Source organism: Osmerus eperlanus, chromosome 19, assembly GCF_963692335.1.
Source record: "Osmerus eperlanus chromosome 19, fOsmEpe2.1, whole genome shotgun sequence".
In the NCBI taxonomy this organism is placed as follows: domain Eukaryota; kingdom Metazoa; phylum Chordata; class Actinopteri; order Osmeriformes; family Osmeridae; genus Osmerus; species Osmerus eperlanus.
Window position 1 is genome coordinate 6,341,515 of NC_085036.1, and position 23,956 is coordinate 6,365,470.

The window sequence follows — 23,956 nt, forward strand, 5'->3', positions numbered from 1 at the left end:
GAAGAAAACTCAAAGGACGAGGACTCTGATGTCCACCGTGAAGCCGTCTGTCTTGTAAAATGGAGAGTGTTGTTGTCGATGTCAACTTTGGGATTGTAAGCTGTACAGTGTGAAATAAATATGCCCGTGCAATGTGTAAATAACAGCATGATGATTACTAGTTTTGCTATTCAAGAGGAAAAAATAAAAGCAACTATTTTATTAAAGTTCAGTTTTTTATGCCTTTTTGGAGAAAGTTTGACCCACAGCAGTAGACATGGCAGGAGGTGGAACTCAGAAGATTCTCAAGTCCCAAGTGAACAGGTAATGGTGGCTGTGGTGTACTGTCTGGCCATGCTTTGTTTCTTCACCTTTCCAGAAATTTCTGTTCCCCTTATTTAGGTCTGTGAACACCTCACAATAACACTTGAGAACACAGCAACCTGGTTTAAAAAAAAATACAACTGAAAAGGTTCAACCAGGAAACAAGAAGGGTTCTTCTAGAATGAACCAGATTCACCCTTTCTCGGAGAAAACTTTTGAACAAAAAAGGCAGTTGTCTCTTTTATAGTCGTCATGGTCCCGGTACGTCTTCAGGAGTAAGAGAAGGAGAAAGCAGCTTGTGGGACAGTCATGGTGAGAGCAGAAAACAAGAATGATAGAAAAGAATGAAAGAATAACTGTAGAATGGACAGGGGACATGTTGTGGGGACAAAGAGAGAGACATGCAGAGAGAACTAGGAAGAGAGGAAGAAAGGGAGAGACAGGAACTGCAGTGATTGATGAGTCACATGATTGGCGGATGAGTCATCCATACACTTTACTGAAGAGGACCTCACGCACACACACACACACACACACCAGTACACACACACCCCAGTACACCCACACACACAGTACACAGACAACCTCTTTCAGCTGTATAGCAATTTGGCTTCTGGCATTGAACATAATGATTGACTCATGTTAGAGTATGCCTTGATTGATTCTGTCAGCCAGCACAGACCAACCAATCAGCTAATAGGGGAGGGGGGGGGAATGTGATGGACAGAGTTTGTCACATCTTTTTATTCATGAAACACCCAGCTGAGAGCAGGGGAGTAGAGTGCCTGGGGGACAAAGACTTGCACCCCAGTTCTGGATTTGGATCCTAATCATTCAAAGCACTCTGTACATTGGTGGTGCACATTTCTACACAGTCTGTAACCCCGTCTATTCAAAAGCTGTTGCTTAACCTGTGTAATCGACTTGACATGATACTTTCCTCACACGCGCAGTATATATATTTATGTATTTACATACGCATGTGGTTATATTGACAGATCTCGGCGGGGTAAGTGAGAAAAGGGGTGTCACGTCACATGTTCAAGTATTACAGTACATGACAGAAAAGTGGGCATCGTGAGCCTTCTTTCCCCCGACTCAGCCTGTTTTTCCCTGCCTCCCTCCCTCTCTCCTTCCCTCCCTCCCTCTCTCAATATCTCTCTCCTCTTTCCATTTACCGACTAACAACACCAACAGTTGGATACAGGTAGCCTTGTTTCGGGGGGGTTTCTCCCTTTCCGCTCCCTCGGTGCCATCGGTTTCTCCTTCTCCTCTTTCTCTCCGTCCTCCTTCCCCCCTCTCGTCCCCTCGCTCCGCTCGAACGCTCCTTCGCGCCCCCTCCCTCTCCCCCGTCTCCTCTCCCCTCGGCCCCCTCGTCTGCCTCTCCTTCTCTCCTCCCTCCCTCTCTCCGTTCCTTGTTTTGCATGCAAGCCCCGAGGGAGTGGGAATGGGTGAAAGGCAGTCTTGCCGCACCACTGTCACAAAAGACTGGTGAGTCATCTCCACTTATGTCCCCGCTCCCTCCCCCGAAACACAAAGACGACGCACACGCTTAAATCCCCCCCCCCCCTTACCTGCAAGGCCCTCACACAAACACACACACGCCTAACATACTGTACCACCATATACTTCGCCGTGCATTGTTCCTCGAGGTTGTTCCTCTCTGTAGATCCCAAACACACACACACACGTCCACACACTCCAATAGCCTTCTGCTGACGACAGAGGCAGAGATATCGAGATATAAAGACAGACGGATAATTGTAGTGAGTCAGACAGTATGGGTAAACACTGATGATGCTCTTGGCCATACACACACACACCTACCATCATCTTAGCGCACAAAATTACCCCAACAAATATAATCTTTCAAAAATACACCCACAGAGATGTGCTCTGACCTGTAAGTGGAGTTAATTTGCTGATACCTCCCTTACCTCGACATTCTAAGTAGTAAGGATGACTCATCAAAGGAGCATGACATAAACAGTGGGACAGAAGTGAGAGAGATGCAGAAGAGGACACGAGCTGAAAGAAAGTGGACAGTGGCAGTGGTGTTTCATCATCTGAAATCGGTTTGGACCAATGGAATCGATGGAGATGATGTTAGTGTGTGAACACGTCTTCCTCCATAAGAAAAAAGGGATTGTTGTCATGCAACAGACCACTGCAAAAATAACTGTAGACTACCTACCTGACATGAAGGCTAAAAAGACCCATTGGGGCAATTCAATCTCCAATGATCTTTTAACATGATGGTAACAAATGACTTATTTGCTTCTAATAAGCAACGACAAAATAAATGACATATGTTCTGCTAGATTGGTGAGCAGACGAAGATGGATCATTGTTGAACTGCACAGTGTGTAGCTCGTTTCATTAAAAACATAAATCAATGAGGAGGACCTATTGTAAATACTCTGCCGCCATCTCGTGGCTGATTTCTGCAATGACACTGCAGTAAAGATAAACTCAACGGGCTCGTTTTAAGGTATGCTACGAGTTTTTAAGTAAAACTGTAAGTGTTGTCGCCTATAAACATGTCTTATAGCTTGTTTAGCAACACAGACAGCTCAGTGCCAGCCAGAGGTGTTGTTTTGCATATGCGCAGTTATACCGTGCATCTCCGTGGGATATTATTGTCTATACCTCTTGAGAAAATTACGTGCCGTAAAACCAGCGAGAAACATCAATCTAATTACAGCTAGCCAGCAACCTTTGTTCAAATAATGTAATTTCCCAGTCATTGGGTGTGCTTTGCCTTCGGCAAGGGCACAACCTTTGTTCTCTCACATATATATTATTATTGGGTGTGCTCAAGCCTTCGGCGAGAGCACAACCTTTGTTCTCTCACATATATATTATTATTATTTTTATTTCTTTTTGCCCCCCTAAAACTCAGTCAATATTTGGCCTACATAGACAACGTAGGTGTCAAAAGTTTCGTCTTGGTAGCGATTGAGTTGCTTGTATTGGGATTTATGTTCCGTTGCACGGTTTAAGTAGAAATTACGTTTTTGTGTCGAAAAGTGAAGCTAACGGTGGCTAACTTGCTAACCACAGTCAATGACGCTACTTACGTCACTAACGTCACGAAAACTCGCGTGACTACCTCTAGCAGAATATTAGTTTAGCAGCTCGTTAACTTCTGGGAGATAGCTAAGCTAACTATAGCTTTACTGCAAGGCAGCTGCAGAAACGCCACAAGCAAAGAGGCCAGGTGATAACTATTTACTAATTTTACTTTGTGATATGACACACAATTGTGATGTGTAATGTACAATATAAGCTGATATTATTAAGGAAGTACATCTACTTTCGGAAACAGTAGTCTACTATTTCACTGAAGTATTAGCATCATGACATTAGCCTGTGTTGCCCGGGCAACACATACTACAGTGGTCTATGATGTAGCGTTATCTGTTTTCAATCGTTAAAATAAACATTCCTCACATATGCTCATTTTCGTTGTAGGGTTTATTCTGACATTAGTAAACGATTTGTTGGTGAAAAAACCATTACCTGTGGTTTCAAACCAGTGTAGCTCACTGCAACGCTGTAGCTTACGTGAGACACACTACAAAAACATCTAGCTTACACAACTGTAGGAAGTAAAACGGCGACAGAACATGTTCGGCACTCCCCTTACTTAAATCAAAAGTCTATCTAACTACTAACCTGAACTTCATTGCCACAGCCTAAACGTTGTCAATCTGTTCATGAAAATAATTAATTTCAGCTTAAACCGTACAACGGAACGTTAAATCCAATTCAACCAACGCAATCGCTACCAAGACGAACACAGCAGTAGTCTAGTACTGTACCGTAGTAGTACAATTTACCGGGCAGCTTCTCCACACAGGGCTATATCGCATTTTGCGTTGTTACTGACAATGATCGCTACCAGTGAGCTTTTTATGAATGAGCGATTTTCCACTAAATAAATGTCAAGCTTATTTACGTTTTGGGGGGCATATTTTCAGTTAGCAGATGGTACTGTTTGAATCGCGATTCCATCTTCTACTGCCGGGTAACGTCGTAGAATAATCTTCAAAGGGGGTTCTTTATTAATGAATGAATGCAATGAGTAGGCTAAATGCCTGAAAATATCATGAGAAGGGAAAAACTTAAAATGAAGTTTAAGTCATAGAGATTAGGTCAATTTTTACACCGGTCTGCCCAATTTATTCGTTTTGTTTCAACGATGAGGCTGCCTCTTGCAGGGGAAATGAGAAGACATCTATTTCATTCTACACTTCACTCGTATTTTCAGTTGTAAATGAGCAGCAAAAAAAATAATGCTTTTAAATCTATGTCATCTTTATAAATAATAAGTATGCATTTTTATATAAAATATACAGAAATATCAGTTGTAAAAATGTCATTCAAAAACGGACCCCTGTGCAACCGACGCAAGCAAGCACACCCTACAATTTCCCCAGAAATTGTACCCTCTCTAGTTCATTATGTGCAATTTAATTTTGAACTTCACGTCTTCCTACCATGAGCGCACTTTTTGGCACCAGTTTTTTTTTAACCTAACTTAGCTTTTGATCCCTCATTTACTCATCGGGGTGTTCATGAGATGTGCGTTTGGACAGGGTGGTCCTAAGTCTAACCGCCTACAAAGACACCATGACACCACTTGTGAAACCAAAAAAATGGGAATGCAGATGTTTTTCCAGACATGATTCTTCATATTTGGTACGTGTTAGAAGAGATCACCTTTTCCCGAGGTGCACTCTCACTCTGAAATTTCACCTGCGTCCCGCGTGCTGTTGTCCACGGGTGGCCGACCTTTTCCCTCACAGGAGCCTTCAACCACTGATTGTTCAAAAGGTCATCTCTTTGACTCCATATAGGCCTACTACTGCAGCAGGAGAATTCAACCACTGACTAGAGGGAGAGGACAGTTTGTTGTCCCCTGCATACTGCTCCCCTGGGAGGCCTGTGCGGCTGGTGACAGGGTGTGCCAAGTCACGGGTGACATTGGAGCCCTTGTACGCTTGCTCTTTACAGCAAAGCTGCTTGTGAGCCATTCAGACACATCAAATATTAAAATGTCCGGAGTTTCCGTTTCGTACACAGGGAGAGAGGGAGGACAGTGAGAGGGGCAAAAAGGAGGGAGAGAGACTGAGGGTAAACAAAAGAGAAGCGCCCATAAGATAAAGAGAGAGAGAGAGAGAGAGAGAGAAGGAAAAAGGCAATAACACAGGCACCCTGGGAGGGAGACGCAGGCGACAGGATGGAGGGAGAGAAGGAGGAAGAAGACGAGAGGTAAGAGAAGCCTGGACGATAATGTTGGTCCGGAGCCTTGCGTCTTGAGTGTGATTGGTTATTTAGTGGTTCTGTCTAATCAGCTGTAGATAGATAACCTTGTGGGGAGGTGGCTGTTTCTTGGATTAGTTCCTTACTGGGTGTGAGAGGAAAGGGGGAGGATGCATTGTGTGTGTGTGTGTGTGTGTTATTGCCCCTGCCGTTCTGTCATCCTGTGTAGTGGCCAGACCGTAGCCCAGGCTAACATTCACACAGAGGAAACAGAAGAACTAGAGGAGCAAACAGACCAGTCGGACCCCACAGCACAGACTGAGGCCGCTGAGCCCAGTCAGGTCAGACCCTACATTCTCCTCCTGAAGACCTGGCGCTGGGGTTGACACAATCCACACTTTAACTTGTCTCTGAATATCTTCTCTCTCTCTCTCTCTCTCTCTCTCTCTCTCTCTCTCTCTCTCTCTCTCTCTCTCTCTCTCTCTCTCTCTCTCTCTCTCTCTCTCTCTCTCTCTCTCTCTCTCTCTCTCTCTCTCTCTCTCTCTCTCTCTCTCTCTCTCTCTCTCTCTCTCTCTCTCTCTCTCTCTCTCTCTCTCTCTCTCTCTCTCTCTCTCTCTCTCTCTCTCTCTCTCTCTCTCTCTCTCTCTCTCTCTCTCTCTCTCTATCAGTCAGAGGAGATTGAGACTGAGACTGCTACGGGGGGTGAGCGTGACAGTCTGGAACAACAGGACGTGTGTGTCGATGATGCAGAGATCCTACCTCTAGAGACTTTGCCACTAGAAACGTCACCACCAGAGACCCCAGCAGAGAATGACACTGAGAGGCTCTCTCAGTGCCTGTCCTCACCACCTGAGGGTGACACCACAGAGAGTCAAACAACAGTACACCCCTCAACCATACAGGGTCAGTACCTTGGACAGATAAACTGATCAGTCTGTGAATACAGCCATCAATCTGTTGCTGTAGCATGTATGTGTGTGTGTGTGTGTGTGTGTGTGCAGTAGATCCCTCTGCTCAGCCCTGTTGGTACTGCTTGAGGTCTCGCCCCACTGAGGAGAAAACTGAACCACAGGTACTAACGGTTCAAACACTAAACACAAACCTCAACTATTTCGTTGTTATTTCACCAAAATAACGATGTACTGAAACTCCTGTCATGTTCCTGTCACATTTCCTGTCACGCTGCTGTTCCGAGCCAATCATTCTTCACCGTGTTGTTTGGCAGCAGGAATCAGAGCCTGGATCTCCGACGCCCTCCGGTGGCCAGATGGTGAAGTACCAGACTGACCCCCGGCCTCACTTTGGTGTGGCCTGCTCATCTCGCGCGCCCCCTCTCCCTCTGTGGGGCAGCGAGGGGCCACGCTGGGAACTGAGAGACCAGGAGCTGCCTGACCAGACACACACCTGCTCACACTGCCATCTAGGCTTACCACCTGACACACTTCTCTGGCACGAGGTACGCACACAAACACACACATGCACGCTTTGGACCCTGAGTAATGGAATTGAATAATATACTATTAGTCTACTTGCCTTGGGGAGAATGTCCCTGTACTTACTGTAAGTCACTCTGGATAAGAGCGTCTGCTAAATGACGAAATGTAATGTAAATGTATATATTTTTGAAACACTGAATAATAATGAAATATTGTCTGTAACTCTGCCTCTCTCTGCCTGTAGCCCTGCCACTGTTTTTGACCTTCTTTGTCTCTGGACCTTTCTCTGCCTCTGTCTCTGTCTAGGCTAAGTGTCTGCTGTTTGATGGAGAGAAGAGCACAGAGAATAAATAGGGCGGAATCTGCCAGAAGACAAGCTATCTAAAGTGTATATCTGTTTTCACTGTCTGTCTACTACAAACTCAGGAAATTCTACCCGACAGTATATGCTTTAATAATAAATGGTGTTATGTTGGACTCCAGAATGTCTAGACATGTTTTCGATCTTGTATTATACATGAACTATGCAAATCCTGTGTTGTATTACCACTGTGAAGTCAATAAATGATGTATCATCAAACCTCATATGTGTTTGTGATGTCACAGCTGGACTGTGATGTAACCATGGTTCAGTAACATTGAATGGCATGGAGACCAAATTCCTAGCAGTGCCCTGGTGACTTCCCTCTGACCTGGTGGGTTCCTACCCCACCCTGATGCCACACCCACACCATGGCACTGTCTTCACATTCAGCTTGACTTAGCCTCTCGTCCTGTAGACCAATCTCTGTGTGATTCTAACCCTAACTTCCAATGTGACTAGTTCCCTCATGGTCTAGCCCCAGCCAAGCCCCCCAGCACAGTCAGAATACCCCAGCACCTGCTGCCCAGGACCAGGGAGAGCACTGGGGAAGACACTGTTCACTGGAAGTGAACCAAAGAATCCCACCTCTTTTGTGTTGTTGTTCGAGCAAAACTCATTTTCTATCCATTTTATGTTCCTGACAAAACACATTTGACCGAATTTGACCGAAGTCTCTAAATTAAGTAAACTCAGATCAGGTCAGAGGGGCAAGATGGATGAGGAGCTTGTTCCTGAGGGTGATGCCAATCGTGACGTAGACGAGGAGGAGGAGGATGAAGGGGTGGGTGTGGAAGACGAACCTCGGGAGGAGGAGGAGGAGGAGGAGGAGAGAGAGTACGATGAGAATGAGGAGGACGAGGACGAGGAGAACGATGAGGACGATGAGGAGGAGGAGGATGAGGGGGTGGGGATGGTCGAGGAGCGTGGGGGTGAGGAGGAAGAGGATGAGGGGATGGTCGAGGAGCGTGGGGGTGAGGAGGAAGAGGATGAGGGGATGGTCGAGGAGCGTGGGGGTGAGGAGGAGGAGAGAGAGGAGGACGATGAGAATGAGGAGGATGAGGAGAACGATGAGGACGATGAGGATGAGGGGGTGGGGATGGTCGAGGAGCGTGGGGGTGAGGAGGAGGAGAGAGAGGAGGAAGACGAGGAGGAGGACCAGGATGAAGAGCATGAGGAGGAGGAGGAAGAACCTGACAACAATGGCGGCACCGATGAGGATGACGATGAGGAAGAGGAGGATGATGAAGACGAGGAGAGGGCGGTCCACGGCTGGGGCTTCCTGCCGTCCGTGTGTTTGTGGCGGCTATTCTGGTGGCTCCGCGACCGGGACCGCATGCGCGCCAACCTGGTGTGTCGTCACTGGCACGCCGTGATGCGTTCCCCCTCCCTCTGGCGTTTCCGACGCTTCCATCTCTCCGGGCGCCTGACCAGGTTCCGTAGGTCGGAGCCCTTGACCACCCTCACCTATGCACGCCACCTGGGGGGCTACCTGGAGACGCTGGAGGTGTGCGTGTCATCTCCTCACAGCTCAATGGTCGCCCGCCGACTGCAGTACACACTTCGCGGGCTGCTGGACGAGCTAACCAGGTCAGATAAGAAGTGTTTGTGTGTGTGTGTCCAGGGTAGAGAGAGAAGACAATGTCTGTGAATGATAAGTTAGTCGATTCACTCCTCGTGTGTGGTTCTCTCGCTCCAGGGCGGGCACTCGGCTACGGTCCCTGTCCCTGACGGGGCTGGAGCTGGACCGGACAGGCTGGCCTCGGGCTGTCCGGGGGTCCCTGGTACGCTGCCTGGCTCACTTCTTCCGGAGAGGGGCTTCCCAGCTGGGCTCTGTCAGCCTCAAGGGGGCCCGTACCTCGCTTCGACAGGTACATGTTAAAAAAGAGTACATTTACTGCTATATTACTAGTTCTACTGGTTATGATTAACATCAGCACATGGAAAGTCCAGTACTTTCCACAGTACATACCACGTAATGTGTATTTGGTGGTATGTAAACACAAAAATATAGTACCTTGAAATACAGATGGTTTTATTCAATAGAAGCTAATTAGGAATCCCAGGTCATTGATGACTTGTTTTTATTGGTCCTCGCTCCACAACTTCCTCTTTCGTCCCTCTCTCTGCTCCAGGGAATGCAGCTGCTCTCTGCCCTGTCACACTCCCAGCAGCACCAGTACCTGCGCGGACGCCCCGGAATCTCCTCTCTGGACCTGGATGACTTCTTCTCAGGCCCCCTGCCTGTGCACCTCCACCCCAGCCTTCCCCTGGCCCTGCACAGCCTGAGAGGCCTAAGCAGCCTGGGCGTCAGTTACTCCTGCGTCTCCGACGAGCTGCTCCAGGCACTGGGGCAGAACGGCTGGGGCCACGGGCGGCGGGGCCGGGGGTACGGATGGGGGAGGGAGAGGGGCATCTTGCAGAGTCTGAGGCTGAGGTGCCATGTCAATGAGGCTCACTCACAGGTGGGGAGGCTGAAGGAGGGAAGGGTTGGAGGTCTTGAAGCTTATTCTGAGAAGGAACAGAAAAAAAACATTGAAAAACAATGTTGAAACCTCCATGAAAACCTTTCTCTCTCTTTCTATCTCTTTCTTAATCATCTATCCGTTCACCCTTCCTCCCTGTGCCCAGGTGGTGTGCGACAGCTCGTGGGAGGGCTTGGTGGAGAGATGCCCAGGGCTGGAGGTCCAGCTACACGTGGAGCAGGTGGTCAACACTGACAGGCTGGGTAGGGTGCTCCTGCCCCAGGTCCCCCTCACCGACTACAGCATGACCTCCTGCTACTTCACGGAGTCGGACTGGAGCGCCAAGCCCGTCCTCTCAGAAATGCTGCCCCAGTACTGGGACAGGCTCCAGGTGACCGGGGGAGGGGGGTGCGACGGTGGTTTGGGAGAGGGGATGGAGGGTGGGGAGTGGGGGGAGGGAGAGAGGGTTGTTGGTGATGTGGGAAAGAGAACAGGGGATCAGAGGGAGATGGCTCGGGACAGGTGACAGGGTGAGGGGTGAGAAGAGTGTGCTGTGTGCGTGTGTGTGTGTGTGTGGTTTGGGGGGGCAGGAAGGGGGGGACAGATGACAGAGAGGGAGGTGACACGAAGAGACAGAAAGGAGGGGATAGAGGGGGATGACGGGAGGGAGGGAGGGAGGGAGGGAGCAAATGGCGGAGGGAGGGAGCAAATGGCAGAGGGAGGGGGCAGAGGGCAGAAGGAGGGGGCAGAGGGCAGAAGGAGGGGGCAGAGGGCAGAGGGAGGGGGCAGAGGGCAGAGGGAGGGGGCAGAGGGCAGAAGGAGGGGGCAGAGGGCAGAGGGAGGGGGCAGAGGGCAGAGGGAGGGGGCAGATGGCAGAGGGAGGGGGCAGATGGCAGAGGGAGGGGGCAGAGGGCAGAAGGAGGGGGCAGAGGGCAGAGGGAGGGGGCAGAGGGCAGAGGGAGAGGCAGGGAAAAGGAAGGGAGTAGACATGGTTGAGGAAGGGGGAAAAGACAGAGAACAGAGAAAAACATTGGTCTAATCCAGTGGTTCTCAACCCTGGTCCTCGGGGCTCACCTGATTCAAAAGAATGTTTGTTTTCAAGCTTCTACTGAGTTAGATAACGACTCAATCATTTGGATCAGGTGTGTTGGAGCAGGGAAACATATCAAACATGCAGGACAGAGGTCCCTAAGGACCAGGGTTGAGAACCACTCCATTCGTGCATATCCAAATCAAAGACGACACTGCTCCCTGATTGAGACCAAGCCGGTGGCTTTAACCCGACCCCCTTCCCGACCTCTCGCCTGCCCCGGCCTTCTGCAGCATGTGACCTTGGACCTGAACAACTGCCACGAGTCACTGGACGAGGAGCTGTTGGAGCTGGTGGAGGTGTGCGTGTGTCTGCAACACCTGAAGGTGTGGGCCTTCTTGGAGATCAACACGGTGGAGCAGCTCCTGCAGGCCAGGCTGGAGAAGAGGACGTCCCTGAACACCCTGAAAGTACACATGCATGTGCACACACAGAAACACACACACTAGTATGATGATGAGGAGGAGGATGATGATGGTGGTGGTGATGATGATGATAGTGGTGGGGGTGATGAGGCGGATGAAGATGATGATGATGATGGTGGTGGGGATGATGATGATGATGATGGTGGTGATGATGAGGATGAGGATGATGAGGATGAAGATGGTGGTGGTGGTGATGAGGATGATGATGGTGGTGATGATGAGGATGATGATGATGATGATGATGATGATGATGATGATGATGATGATGATGATGATGATGATGATGATGATGATGATGACGACGACGACGATGTGGTCAAGGTGAGGATCTACTCCGTGTCGGACGACAACCAGGAGGAGGAGGAGGAGCTGGAGGAAGTGCTGTGCCGATACACACACCTGACGGCCGTGTTACACTTCTCTGCTAGCATCCACCCCATCATATAACCACACACACATACTCAATACCAACATGTATCATCAGAACAAAGAAACACAATAAAGAGACTCCATTCCAAGCCAAGGCAGGGCTTGGGTTCACATGATCAAAGACCGTTTATGGGAATCTATTACAGTATTCAGGGGAAAGAGCTTATCTGCTACCTGTTCCAACTATCTGCTTCCACAGAAACAAGGGTTGTTGTAAAACAACTTTAAATGGATATCCCATAACTGCAGGGGCTCTGTTGTCTCTTGCACAGAGTTATTGTTAGCTCGGTAGTTTGCCCAGGCTGAGGTCCATGTGTCTTCTACTGTGTCTCGTGAGTGAGTGAGATGTGTATTAATAGTAACGTGTGTGTCTTGCTGCATGCTCTATGTTTAACATTCAGGCCCTAGCCATGCCATTCCACTAGTTTGACAGTGACACAAGCACACACACACACACACATTTCACATAGAAATGTGCGCATACACACATTCACGCTCCTCAAACTCACACGCTCCCTCGCGGTCCATAGACAGTGACCCAGTTCCTTTGTAGAGGGGGGTGAGGGCTGGGGGCAGGAGGGGGCAGGGGGGGCTTCACAGTGAGAGCCGTGTTGTAAGTAAAGGCATTCTCTGGCACAGAAGCAAAATACAAGGAACAAACAAACCATTTATAAGTACATGAAGCAGTAATTTATTCATATTTCACATTGGCTAGGAGAAACTGGATTGCAGAAAATTGAATGTAGCCAACCTGCTTGTGTTGTTGATTGTGGAGGGTAAAACCAAACATTAGATCAACCACTTTCATCAATAAGATATATTATATCATAAAGCACTACCTAATTTATACATTCTACAGCTTATGACCATACTATTAGCTTGACTTTGACCAATCAAATAAGTACATGACAGTGGCCCCAGATCACCAACACAGTCACGTCATTGGACGCCAGAGTTCATGAATATTTATAGGTCAGAATAGTGGAATAATTAGCCGTGTAGGCCAATGGCGTCGTCTGTAGCCTTCTGGTGGTTATAATATTCAAGAAGCTCAGCCCTGGCGAGAACCCCTTTAACAACGGGAGTGTTTCGTCCGTGTTGTTGAGGTTAACTATCTGGACTTTATTTGTCTGTCTGTGGACGATTTTGTTGAGCTAGCTAGCTAGCTACATTTGTTATATTTATCAGCATCAGAGGAATTGATCTAGTGTGACTCATGTCGTCGCTACTAAAACCGTTTTCGGTAACGGACGGACCGTGTGAGACCAGTGGTCTAAGACAAGAATGCTCCACCGTTCCTGCGCCGCATCCCCAGTCTCTGACCTGCAATCAGCATGTTGGTACCAGTACTCGAACTGTCGTTGCTGCATCGAGTTCTTCTCCGATCTACCAGTCGTACTCGGCCAGAAGGACGCTGGCGGCCGCTTCAATCGGAGGGAGAAAAATCACCCATCCTGGAAAAGCCATTCTTGCAGGTGAGTTTGCTGACACATTTCCAGCCTGTCATTCGATTCACTTTGCACTGCGGTGAACCGCATAATATCAATATGTCGTTGCTTTCCTAGCTAGTGGAATTGGGTTAGGAAATCATGAACGCATTTATAAACAGTACAGCTATGCGCCTATCCCAAGGCCCGCAGCAACTATTAGTATACAGGCTATACAAAATAAACATTAAATCAACACGGAGTAGGCCTTGTAGTTGTTTTCATTCTTCTAGCTTTCTGTATTTGGGAATTGTGAGTTTGTTCACATAATTGATTCATAAATGTAAAATTAGTTTTGCAATTCAAAAAAACAATCCACACTTTTTTCATTTTTAATTGTTATAATTTTCATCATGTCCTCCCACCTCAATAGAGAATAACTTTAGACTGGTAACAACATAGAACTTGCAGCATTTCTCTCACATGATAGTTCGATCAGCTGTTTTTATTTGTCATTTTAGGGGACCCCCCTCAAGGGGTTGCAAACTAATGAAGTGACAAAGGTCAAGTCTCTAAACCAGTAGTCTTCAACCCTGGTCCAGCAGATGTTTCCCTGCTCCAACACCTTATTCAAATGAATGGTTGTTATCAGGCTGCAGAGCTAAATAACAATCATTCATTTAAATCAGGTACACTGGAGCAGGGAAACATCTAAAACATGCAAGACAGTGGGCCCTGGACCCAGGACCAGGGTTGAAGAGCACTGCTCTTAAACACAAGCCTGTCTAACCCCATACTTTCTCTCTCTCTCTCTCTCTCTCTCTCTCTCTCTCTCTCTCTCTCTCTCTCTCTCTCTCTCTCTCTCTCTCTCTCTCTCACTCTATGCAGGTGGTATTGCGGGGGGTATAGAGATTTGCATCACCTTTCCTACAGAATATGTCAAGACCCAGTTACAGCTGGATGAGAGGGCTAATCCACCACGATACAGAGGCATAGGTACAAAGTATTTTATGTGTGTGTGTGTGTGTTTTTGACCTCCAGTCTCTCATTCTGTTCAAGGTGCAATAGGAAGTCACCCAGTGTGTGTGTGTCTGTGTGTGTCTGTGTGCGTTGTGAACAGGAGACTGTGTGAAACTGACAGTGCAGGACCATGGTCTTAGAGGTCTGTATCGTGGCCTTAGCTCCCTGCTCTACGGATCCATCCCCAAGTCTGCAGTAAGGTACGGCAAACACACACACACACACACTCTGATGCTATAATCTTTTAGACTTGCGTTATCCTCCTGCTCACCCTTTCTCTCTCTCTCTCTCTCTCTCTCTCTCTCTCTCTCTCTCTCTCTCTCTCTCTCTCTCTCTCTCTCTCTCTCTCTCTCTCTCTCTCTCTCTCTCTCTCTCTCGCTCTCTCTCTCTTGCTCTCTCTCGCTCTCTCTCTCGCTCTCTCTCTCTCTCCCAGGTTTGGGACGTTTGAAGTGCTTGCCAACCCAATGCGGGATGCCACCGGTCGCCTAGACAACACGCGGAGCCTCTGGTGTGGTTTGGGGGCTGGGATAGCCGAGGCCATCATCGTAGTTTGTCCAATGGAAACCCTCAAGGTGGGCGGGGTTGCGAGTCAGTACAGGCGCAGTTTAAACTGAGGTGAGGAGTTCGTGTAAATGGATTTACACCATGGCTCTTCACCCCTCCTTTTTCAGGTGAAGATGATCCATGACCAGTGTTCCCTCCAGCCGCGCTACCGAGGGTTTTTCCATGGTGTCAGAGAGATCATCAGAGACCAGGGTAAGACCGACAGACAGACGGACAGACAGACAGACAGACAGACAGATACAGACAGACAGACAGACAGACAGACAGACTGCCCTGACAGTCTCCAACACTGCTTCCATTGTCAAATTGTGGCAGGCAGAAAGAAATAAAATCTTATCTAAAGAATTGCGAGGATGATGTTGAAGTTGTCTGTACAGTGCTATAAGGGTGTGTATCGTGCCGCTGAATTTATCATGTGTGTGTGCAGGTGTGCGGGGAACCTATCAGGGTCTGACTGCCACTGTGCTGAAACAGGGATCCAATCAGGCCATCAGATTCTACGTGATGAACTCTCTGCGCAACTGGTACAAAGGTGAGAGGCCAACTTGCTTAAAACAAGCCTTTTGGTTGGCTGATGGAGACCTAAGCCAAACAGAACAGCATCCTATAGTAAGAAAATATTGTATCATTCTGACCCTATGGTTTGGTCTCCTAGGTGATGACCCCCATTGTGAGATGCACCCCATCGTCACAGCGATGTTTGGAGCGACTGCAGGGGCTGCCAGTGTGTTTGGGAACACCCCTCTGGATGTGGTCAAGACCAGGATGCAGGTGTGTGACACACACACACAACCTGTGTCAAATGTTAGTACAAGTAATACTTTCAAATACTATGTGTGTTAAATAAGTGTATGTGCATGTGCGTGTTGTAGGGATTAGAGGCTCATCGCTACACAAGCACGGTGGACTGTGCTTTTAAGATTCTGAAGAACGAGGGACCACAGGCGTGAGTACCTCCAGAAGCCTCAGATTAACCATCTGGAACAGCCACAGGATTCTCCTTTCTGGTCCCATAAACATCTCTCTCTCTCTCTCTCTCTCTCTCTCTCTCTCTCTCTCTGTCTCTGTCTCTGTCTCTCTCTCTCTCTCTGTCTCTCTGTCTCTCTGTCTCTCTCTCTAGGTTCTACAAGGGCACAGTTCCCAGACTGGGCCGGGTGTGTTTGGATGTGGCCATAGTCTTCGTTCTCTATGAGGAAGTGGTCAAACTGCTCAACAACGCCTGGAAGACCGAATGAACCAATCAGGGCGCAGCAGAGAGGAGAGTAGGCGGGTAGGAGCAGACAGACGACCAATCCCAGAGCGGCCCCTAACCCCCTGACCCAATATCTGAATGAGATGAGATACAGTAAGATGAGTCACAATTTAGCTTCATATGGCCTGTCTAGATTATAGAGCTGGCACCATGGACATACATTCCCTGTTCATTTCAATGATTGGCTCTGTGTGCAGCCGACCATCTGATACTGTCAGATAGAGCCCAGGTCTTCCTTCGATCGGGATTGGTTGTCTCTCTCGGCTCTAAACAGGTGTGGACCAAACCCCCCCCCCCCCCCCCCCCCCCCTGGTTCCAGCTAACCTCTCACCTCTCAGCCTACAGTAGACTGAGTATAGTATGGGGAACCAAATGGCTTGACCAAGGGGCACTTCAAAGATCAGCGTGGGGGTGGGGGATCTGTGCACACTCGTGCCCCTGAACAAACGTGGGTGGGTGGAGGGAGGGATAGAGGAAAGATCTAGAAGACGGTGAGGGGAAACTGGTGGGGTGGAGGAGAGAGGTTAGCCTAGACCGTGTCCAACGCACAACGACATCAGAAATGTGTCTGTTCATCAAGCTTTCCATGGGCCTCTTCACTGGAGGTGAGCAACTTCTCTGTCAAACCATGCAAGTGTCTTCTGATTCACCCCGCTCTTACACAGAACATTCTAGCAAAACGAAAGAGACATTACCTGCAGCTGCTCAGCAAACGTCAATCTGGATTAGAGTTTTATCGGGCACAGATTAATCCTAGTGTGAAAACGAAGAATCCATATATAGCATATTTCCAAAACTGCTTAATCTGTGTTGTAGATATAATCTACCTTTTCATTGCTCTTCAGTTTGATGGATCTTTAAAGGATTTCTTGTATTCACACATACGGCTGTTTGTGCACATGTACCTGGTGTGTTAATTGCCATGTAGCTTGGGTGAGAGGGTCACTTCTCATGTAATGCATGTTTGGGGAAAAAACTGCATAACCCTAGCATAATGTAGCTAAACAACATCCATCTTTTCCCAGGTTGTCTTGGTAATGCACTTAAAGCTACTGTTCATTGCAGGGTTAGGGGTCAATTCTGTTTACATTAGCCAAGTCAGCAATTTTGTCTGAATTTAATGGTCTAAAATATCATTTATTGAAATGATTGCAACAGAATTGATTCCAATCCGGGTTCAATGTATTACTGCTGTCACTATAAACTGTGGTGTCTTTTCTGCATATGTCATGTCTGTGGATGTAGGACAGCAGAATTGGGCCAGAGGTCTAATGAATCACATTTGTTGAAGTTTACACTTAAGGGACGGTTCCGGTGGACCGGGTGCACCAAATCAATGTCAACTCTATGTACCAGGCTGTTTAGGAAGGACTTAGAGAATCAGGCTGTATGTTCTGTAGTACCTGGTTTGTGCTAAGTGACCTGCTGTAGCGTTGCTATACTGTACCTAGCGAGCAATCTGGTCTGCTGCAGCTTTCCTAAACACCCTCCAGTAAAGTGAGACAACTGTTATTTTCCTTCTTGAAATAGATCTTTTGTGATGTGAAATTTCAAGCTAACCCATCAAAACAATCTATTTGCAATCTAAAAGCTGTACATATAGCACAGAGGCTTGCTTGATATCGTTCTTGTACAGTCCAGGGTAAAGTATGAGGCGCTACTGTACTTCTGGCAATAGATGTTCCAGCGTTAGCCTAACTGCTGTGGATAGGTTTGGTCCAAAGACAAGCCCCTCAGCCCAGGTCCTCTGTACAACATACCTTCAAGTTTCCCTGCCCAACCCCAGTCACCAGAAGATATCTCCCATGCTAAAACAACCCTGACAGTCCACAGATTCAATTCATATTAAAGTTCACATACTGAGGGCACTAAGAGAATACTTGTCTTATACTGTACTTTTGTCTTTTTTGAACAAATGCACAATTTCCAATTGTTGATTGATGGATTTAAATGTTTTTATATAAATATGTCTGCACTGTCTGGTCACAAAAAATTCGAGTGAATATAATCCAATACATTTAGTTGGTCATTTACTTGATCTGGATTCGTACAAATATCTCCCCACTAAGGTCATAGCTGGGCCAACAGACTGTGACAGATCAAACATCCAATCAATGCCCAGGATAGTTGACTGACCCCCATCAAGTGGATTGCGACATGCAGGCTTGAGCTCAATAGATCAGATTAACATAACACAAAACTGCTATTCATCTGCTTCTAAATAAACTTGTAACTAAATATTTTTGCATAGTCGTCTGGTGTTCATCTCGTCTCTCTGTCATTGGGCAGTATGTCTAGAATGAGTGAGGAAATACACTAGTCCTACTTAATTAGATTATACCCCTCCATCCACAACAGCATATTTATCAAGGTGAACTATATAATATAATAATATTTGGTTTTCACAATGATCTCACACAAATGCCAGAAATATATAGTATATTTGAAGGTATAACTTTATTAATGACATAGCAAGAAGCCAACATTAGAGGGATAAGAGATATACAATATTAACTTTGCAATAGCATTGTATTGTACAGGTAAGGCTAACAGAGCAGAGTGTATCCTGGGTAAATAGGTACCTAGATTCTAAAGTCCAGTCAGGAGGAAGCAGACCAGGGCTTAAGTCACTGTGGGTTTGGAGGGAAGGAGAGAGGAGATTAAGACCTGAGAGAGCAGGTCGGTGTCAGCTGCATTAGCCCCTCCACCTGCTGTCCTGTCTGCTGTGTGCTAAGACCAAGCACAAGGAGGGCACACACATGCTGCTCTTATTTGGATTAGCTCGTGGCTGACCTGTACAGCAGGCCAGACATCCCTCCTCTCCTGCTTCTGTTGAAAGCTCTCTCTTTTCGCTGGTTCTCCTTCCTGACCTCCTTCCTCACCCTATTTCCGGCCTCCCCCCCCCCCTTTCTTTTCTTTCATACTGTCGTTCCCTCCTTCCTTTCATTCGGTCCACCCCTCCATCTCTCTCCTTCCTCCTATCCATTCACCTTTCCATCCCTCCTTTATCCCTTCCTTCCTCCACTGTCTCGTGCCCCATGACCTACAGCCCTCTGACGTATGGTCTTCGTTGACAAACGCTGCACTGTGGGCCAGTGGGGGATTAGGTCAAGTCTTCGTCTCCCGGCTCCGCCCACGGTGAGGCGTGTGAGCAGGCTGACCTTCTGACGTCGGCGAGGCACGCGATTGGTCGGTTGGCTGGTGCAAAGTCACGGTAGAAGGGCCTGGGAACAGGGTTACCTTCTCCATCTGGAACACACACAACATAAGACTCAGAAAAGTGTGTGTGTGAGTGAATGAAGAAAGAGAGCTCAACTGCAGAGGTTGAAACGGGAGGTCGTACTCACATCCTCAGACATTTGTCCTTCCCTCCGCTGGCTACTCTCTGTCCATCAGGACTCCAGTCCACAGCAAACACCTGCAGGAGGAACAACATGACACCATGACGAGGAGGTCACCTCTTTACCTCCCCCCTGCCTCTCAAACCTCTTAGTGACTTCATAAGACTACCCCCCCCCCCACACACACACACACGCGCCACCCATCACCACCTTCAACTCTCCACCAAGCGCATTCATCCACCTCCCTCTCTGTCTGTCTCACCTCGTCGGCGTGTCCGGGCAGGTCCGTGTTCAGCTTGCCCGTCTTGACGTCCCACACCTTCAGCGTGCTGTCACTGCTGCCGCTCACCAGCAGCCTGCTGTCTGCCGACCACGCCACCTGGTACACGGACCCCACGTGGCCTCGCAAGGACAGCAGGTACCTACACACACACACAGAGTTAGCGACACCCACCCAGTAGGCAACAGCAGCAAATAAACAACTACACCAGCCAATGACGCTTCGCTAGTCCAGACTGACTGTGCTAGGCCCGGTCCTAGTCCTAGTCCTGGGTCCTTACTTGCCCGTGCGGCCGTCCCAGACCTTGATGGACTTGTCGAAGGAGGCCGAGGCGATGAGGCGGGTGTCCGGGGAGAAGAGCACCTCGTTGACCAGGGCGCTGTGGCCCGTCATCCTCGCCAGGGGCTTCTTGTCCTCTGCTGGGTTCCACAGGAACATGGTGAAGTCATCGGAACCCGACACCAGGCGCTCTGGGGTCGAGCCCTAGTGCGCACACACAGTGGTCAGGATGTGCTAAATCATGCTAATCAGGCCAGCAGTTAACACACATGTGCACATGCATAGCAGCCAAACACACTTACCCTGACTTTGTTGTACCTCTGCAAGGCTCTTTCCTTCAGTTCCTCCACTGGGAAGATGAAACAAATTTGATGAATAGACATTTTCCACCGGCACCTCTATACCCTCCTACAGACTAGTTAGCTTATGGTCTGAGGTCAGAAGATGACCGAGCGAGATACAGAGACGGAGGAAATGAAGAGAGAGAGACTCACGTGATCCAGAGAGGTCCTGAGGGTTGACTGTGGCCGTAGCAGGTTCGAAGGCCCCGGTGCGGAGCACGTAGTCCGTACTGAGGGCCAGGGTGTTCACCCAGTGGGCGTGGCCCTGGAGCGTCCTGCACTGGACACCCTGCGCACACACACACAGCAACCAATCAACCAATCTGTCTACTGGATACAAGTACACATAGATAAATGATACTATCATGTGAAATGGATACCTCAAGTATGCAGGTAACCGCAGGTATTTACACACACTTACATCTTTGGCCCTCCAGACTTTGACAGTCCTGTCCTGGGAGGAGGTGTAGAGGAGTCCGTCTCCGCCCCACTTCACGCAGGTGACAGACTGGGTGTGGCCCGTCAGGATCTTCTCACAGCGGCCCAGCACCGCGTCCCACACACGCACAGACCCGTCCTTGGAACTACTGGCCAGGTACCGACACTCGGGGTTACTGCCGAGACGAGGAGGAAGGTCGGTGTGCATTTAGGAACATTTGTGGGGGGACATTTTTTTTGGTGTGTCTGCGGGTCGTGTATAAAACACCGCTTGAGCCGGAGAGATGGTGGATTCGTGTTATCGACTATTAATATCGTTATGTTGCGAGTATGAGATAGGCGGGAGTGTTGTAGAGGCAGGAAGGGCATCTACTCACAGGTGCAGTGGCTCCCAGCAGAGCCAGGTGATCCACTTGGTGTGTCCTGTCAGTGTCTTCCCAATCTGCTGCCCAGACACCGGATCCCACACACAGATCTACAGAGACATGCATATTGTAACACACAGTGACCATGTATGACCACACCGTGTGTGTGTGTATGTGTGTGTATGTACACCCCACCTGGCTGTTCTTGCAACCCGAGGCAAGCTTTTTTCCATCAGGTGACCAGGCGATGGTCAGAACCCAGTGGGTGTGGCCTAGAAGAGCAGAGGACATACTGATTAGCCGAGAAGAAAATACACGTTTTGTACACAACTCTCTGGACAGCAGCACATCACTATAGATGCTTTCATTGGATAAGAGTCACTCAAGCAGACCTCTGGCGGTATGGTGGGGTGTCTCGGTGGTCAAGTCCCAGAAACGCACCGTGGTGTCCCCAGATCCACTGGCCAAGTACCTGACAGAGGGAAAACGAGAGAGATATCAACAATCATGGACTGGCCCAGGAGTATGTATTCCTGAGTATGTGTACACACACTCCGTGAACGGGCACCTGGTACTCACTTGCCAGTGGGGCTGAATGAGGTGGATATGACTGCCTCTGTGTGTCCTTGTAGAGAGCTGGTACAGCGGGCCACAGCGCGGACTCTGAACACGGCCTGGGGTTGGTACACCACGGGCAGAACTTGTTCCGTCTCGGCCCCCAGAGCATTCACACACACTCCCAGACTAGACACGACCTCCGCTTCCCCGCGTACGAAGAAAGCCAACGGGACGGGCTCCTCCTGTTGCAGAACACAGTCGCTTTTCATAAGAACCCTAACTGGCTAATGTTTTAAAACTCCGCCTTTAGACTGCAGGTCCTGAAGACCTGATAGATAACAACAAGACCGATTTTCCCATTTGAACCGTTGTTTACCTTCTGAAGCAGTGCATTGCAGACCAGCTGTAGTTTGTCCGGGGTGATGTCCAGTGGAACGTCAAAGGGAGATCCCAGTGCCTCCCCAGCCTCATCCTGAAACTGGATCAGCAGCCGTTCCACGTCTCCGGTTGTCATGATTTCACAGAGAAGGTTCCCAACTAACACCTAAATGGATAGCTGGCTGAACCTAGCTCGCTAAAGGAAAGGAAGTTTACGGGATGTTAAAAGGAATAGCCTACTCCGTGTGTTTATCTAGCCACCTACTGCAAGCTGGTTAGCTACTAGCTAGCTAGTTAGAAAGATAGCAAGAAAGACCCCTAACCGTACTACCACCTGCGTTCGCAAACCCACCCAAAGGAAATCACTAACGGATGTCTTACGCCCGCAAACGCTTGGTGGGTATACATTGTCAATAAGTATTTCTAACAGTTAAGCAACAACGTCCAAACATGTAAACCAAACTTACACACGTGTGTACCAGTGGCTGCGCAATAGGAAGTACGTCATCAAACAGCGACTTTTCCACAAACCTTGCCTACACGACTAGTGACCCCTGGTGTTACTTTGCTTAATTGCTTAATTAAACTGCGTATCTTGTATGGAGGTCAATGTTGTAGTCTCGGCACCATTAGCGCAGATTGTGAACCCAGGTAGCAAATGCAGGGCTCTCAAGTCTCCATGCATTCACTGTGAGACTCCAACCATGTTGGAGTCAACCTCTTACGCAACACCTTTATTTCTCACGCTGAGAAGTAAGGGATAAATTATCCCGCTATATAATTAATTGACGAGGCGCAGATTACGGAAGGGAAGTGTTTCGAGTTATACAGAGTTAAATGCCACCTACCAGGCAATCAGAAACATCATAAAACTTGAGAGCCCTGTTTTTATGTAATGTTACATTGCGGAAATCTTCCGTTCTGCCTAACGTAATTGTTGCATCCCATCATGCTTTTCTCATGAACGCAGACCAAAGACAAAGCCTTCTATTACTGGACATACTAACATACGTCGTATGTCTGTTGCTTTAAACAACTTTGTAAATACTAGCGTGAGTATCCTGAAAAACACACTATGAAAAAGTCCAACCGAGCTCGCTGAGGGGCACGAGCAATAGTCCTGAGACTGTGTGTAAAGCCAATCCTTCCATTGTTGTTGTAAAATTGTAATATGTAATATATATACATATCTGTTCTAAATTCAAGTGTTTTGGAACAAGGTTTGGAAAACTTGACATAACTTTCTGACAAACATCACTGTATCAGTTACAAGCAGCATCAAAGGGATGCAATTTGATCAGTAGACATTTTCATCTTGAAGAAGAGGATGTCTTAACATCACATGTAATACCAGTTTTATAACAGGTTTAATTAGACTCAGTTATTGCACTGTAGTGTTAGAAAAACCCAGCATTGACAGAGGTTTGATAAGCTGACCAACAATATAATCAACCGTAATATAACTTAATGTAGGCTAGAACTTATGTTGGGGATAATTAGGTTCTGGATCAGATGGTTTCTTAATCAGGAATTCAGGATACAAAGTCTGGATCTCTCTTGAATCAAGGCAATGGTCGTTTACTGTAGCTTGAAGCAGAATACAATAAGAGCATAAGCGCAAAGCATTGTCATTTCAACAGAGCATATAGTTTTCAGATGTCATGTAGTTATTAGTTGAGACTCTGTCTGACTGTCTGTAGGCAACATCACTAAGGGTACTTGATATAGCAACCATGCGTACAGGAAACTTCTGGTTTCATAATATTCATTATAATACGGGTGGATGAAATCAAGCATTCTGATTGGTTGAGAGGGAGTTCCGGGGTGTGCATTATTGAGCGATAAAGTACTGTGCGCCTTTTTACATTTACCTTAAAAGGGAATAGTGATGGGCATTCCGGCTCTTTTTCGTGAGCCGGCTCGTATGGCTCAGCTC

At 48.0% G+C, this 23,956-nt stretch overlaps 4 protein-coding genes across 6 annotated transcripts; 3 read left to right on the top strand and 1 right to left on the bottom strand.

Moving 5' to 3' along the window:
• Positions 1–5,507: 5,507 nt before the first annotated feature.
• Positions 5,508–7,574, top strand: LOC134039757 (protein TANC2-like). 2 transcript variants are annotated; one of them, XM_062485805.1, is made up of 6 exons: positions 5,508–5,580; positions 5,801–5,912; positions 6,240–6,474; positions 6,573–6,643; positions 6,797–7,027; positions 7,314–7,574. In XM_062485805.1, the coding sequence occupies exons 1-6, from the start codon at positions 5,549–5,551 to the stop codon at positions 7,359–7,361; spliced, it is 729 nt and encodes a 242-aa protein (XP_062341789.1). In that variant the 5' UTR covers positions 5,508–5,548; the 3' UTR covers positions 7,362–7,574. The 2 variants fall into 2 exon arrangements, with proteins under 2 accessions (XP_062341789.1, XP_062341790.1); XM_062485806.1 differs by having other exon boundaries at positions 6,576–6,643.
• Positions 7,575–8,083: 509 nt separating this feature from the next.
• Positions 8,084–11,883, top strand: LOC134040019 (F-box only protein 39-like). The gene is made up of 7 exons (XM_062486241.1): positions 8,084–8,368; positions 8,480–8,958; positions 9,068–9,239; positions 9,504–9,833; positions 10,000–10,224; positions 11,157–11,333; positions 11,670–11,883. The coding sequence occupies exons 1-7, from the start codon at positions 8,084–8,086 to the stop codon at positions 11,793–11,795; spliced, it is 1,794 nt and encodes a 597-aa protein (XP_062342225.1). The 3' UTR covers positions 11,796–11,883.
• Positions 11,884–12,799: 916 nt separating this feature from the next.
• Positions 12,800–18,278, top strand: slc25a1a (solute carrier family 25 member 1a). Its single transcript, XM_062485870.1, has 9 exons — positions 12,800–13,252; positions 14,093–14,200; positions 14,325–14,424; positions 14,658–14,796; positions 14,896–14,980; positions 15,216–15,320; positions 15,444–15,559; positions 15,661–15,734; positions 15,909–18,278. Exons 1-9 carry the CDS (start codon positions 12,994–12,996, stop codon positions 16,021–16,023), a joined length of 1,101 nt encoding a protein of 366 aa, XP_062341854.1. The 5' UTR covers positions 12,800–12,993; the 3' UTR covers positions 16,024–18,278.
• Positions 18,279–18,471: 193 nt separating this feature from the next.
• nle1 (notchless homolog 1 (Drosophila)) lies at positions 18,472–22,538 on the bottom strand. Of its 2 annotated transcripts, XM_062485808.1 has the most exons (13): positions 22,488–22,538; positions 22,019–22,216; positions 21,664–21,884; positions 21,477–21,556; positions 21,280–21,356; positions 21,097–21,194; positions 20,703–20,895; positions 20,435–20,570; positions 20,243–20,289; positions 19,942–20,144; positions 19,644–19,803; positions 19,388–19,458; positions 18,472–19,289 (listed from the first exon to the last, which is right to left on the bottom strand). In XM_062485808.1, the coding sequence occupies exons 2-13, from the start codon at positions 22,154–22,156 to the stop codon at positions 19,277–19,279; spliced, it is 1,437 nt and encodes a 478-aa protein (XP_062341792.1). In that variant the 5' UTR covers positions 22,157–22,216; positions 22,488–22,538; the 3' UTR covers positions 18,472–19,276. The 2 variants fall into 2 exon arrangements, with proteins under 2 accessions (XP_062341792.1, XP_062341791.1); XM_062485807.1 differs by lacking the exon at positions 22,488–22,538 and having other exon boundaries at positions 22,019–22,471.
• Between the last annotated feature and the right edge of the window lie 1,418 nt (positions 22,539–23,956).

Coding starts and splice junctions, on each gene's coding strand:
- LOC134040019 (XM_062486241.1), top strand. CDS start 8,084: ATGGATGAGGAGCTTGTTCCTGAGGGTGATGCCAATCGTGACGTAGAC. Junction 8,369..8,479: donor AGGAAGAGGATGAGGGGATG/GTCGAGGAGCGT, acceptor ATGGTCGAGGAG/CGTGGGGGTGAGGAGGAGGA. Junction 10,225..11,156: donor AGTACTGGGACAGGCTCCAG/GTGACCGGGGGA, acceptor GGCCTTCTGCAG/CATGTGACCTTGGACCTGAA.
- nle1 (XM_062485808.1), bottom strand. CDS start 22,156: ATGACAACCGGAGACGTGGAACGGCTGCTGATCCAGTTTCAGGATGAG. Junction 21,557..21,663: donor TCATTCAGCCCCACTGGCAA/GTGAGTACCAGG, acceptor TCCCTCTGTCAG/GTACTTGGCCAGTGGATCTG. Junction 21,357..21,476: donor ACCCCACCATACCGCCAGAG/GTCTGCTTGAGT, acceptor CTGCTCTTCTAG/GCCACACCCACTGGGTTCTG.
- LOC134039757 (XM_062485805.1), top strand. CDS start 5,549: ATGGAGGGAGAGAAGGAGGAAGAAGACGAGAG. Junction 6,475..6,572: donor ACACCCCTCAACCATACAGG/GTCAGTACCTTG, acceptor GTGTGTGTGCAG/TAGATCCCTCTGCTCAGCCC. Junction 7,028..7,313: donor ACACACTTCTCTGGCACGAG/GTACGCACACAA, acceptor GTCTCTGTCTAG/GCTAAGTGTCTGCTGTTTGA.
- slc25a1a (XM_062485870.1), top strand. CDS start 12,994: ATGTCGTCGCTACTAAAACCGTTTTCGGTAACGGACGGACCGTGTGAG. Junction 14,425..14,657: donor ATCCCCAAGTCTGCAGTAAG/GTACGGCAAACA, acceptor TCTCTCTCCCAG/GTTTGGGACGTTTGAAGTGC. Junction 15,735..15,908: donor AAGAACGAGGGACCACAGGC/GTGAGTACCTCC, acceptor CTCTCTCTCTAG/GTTCTACAAGGGCACAGTTC.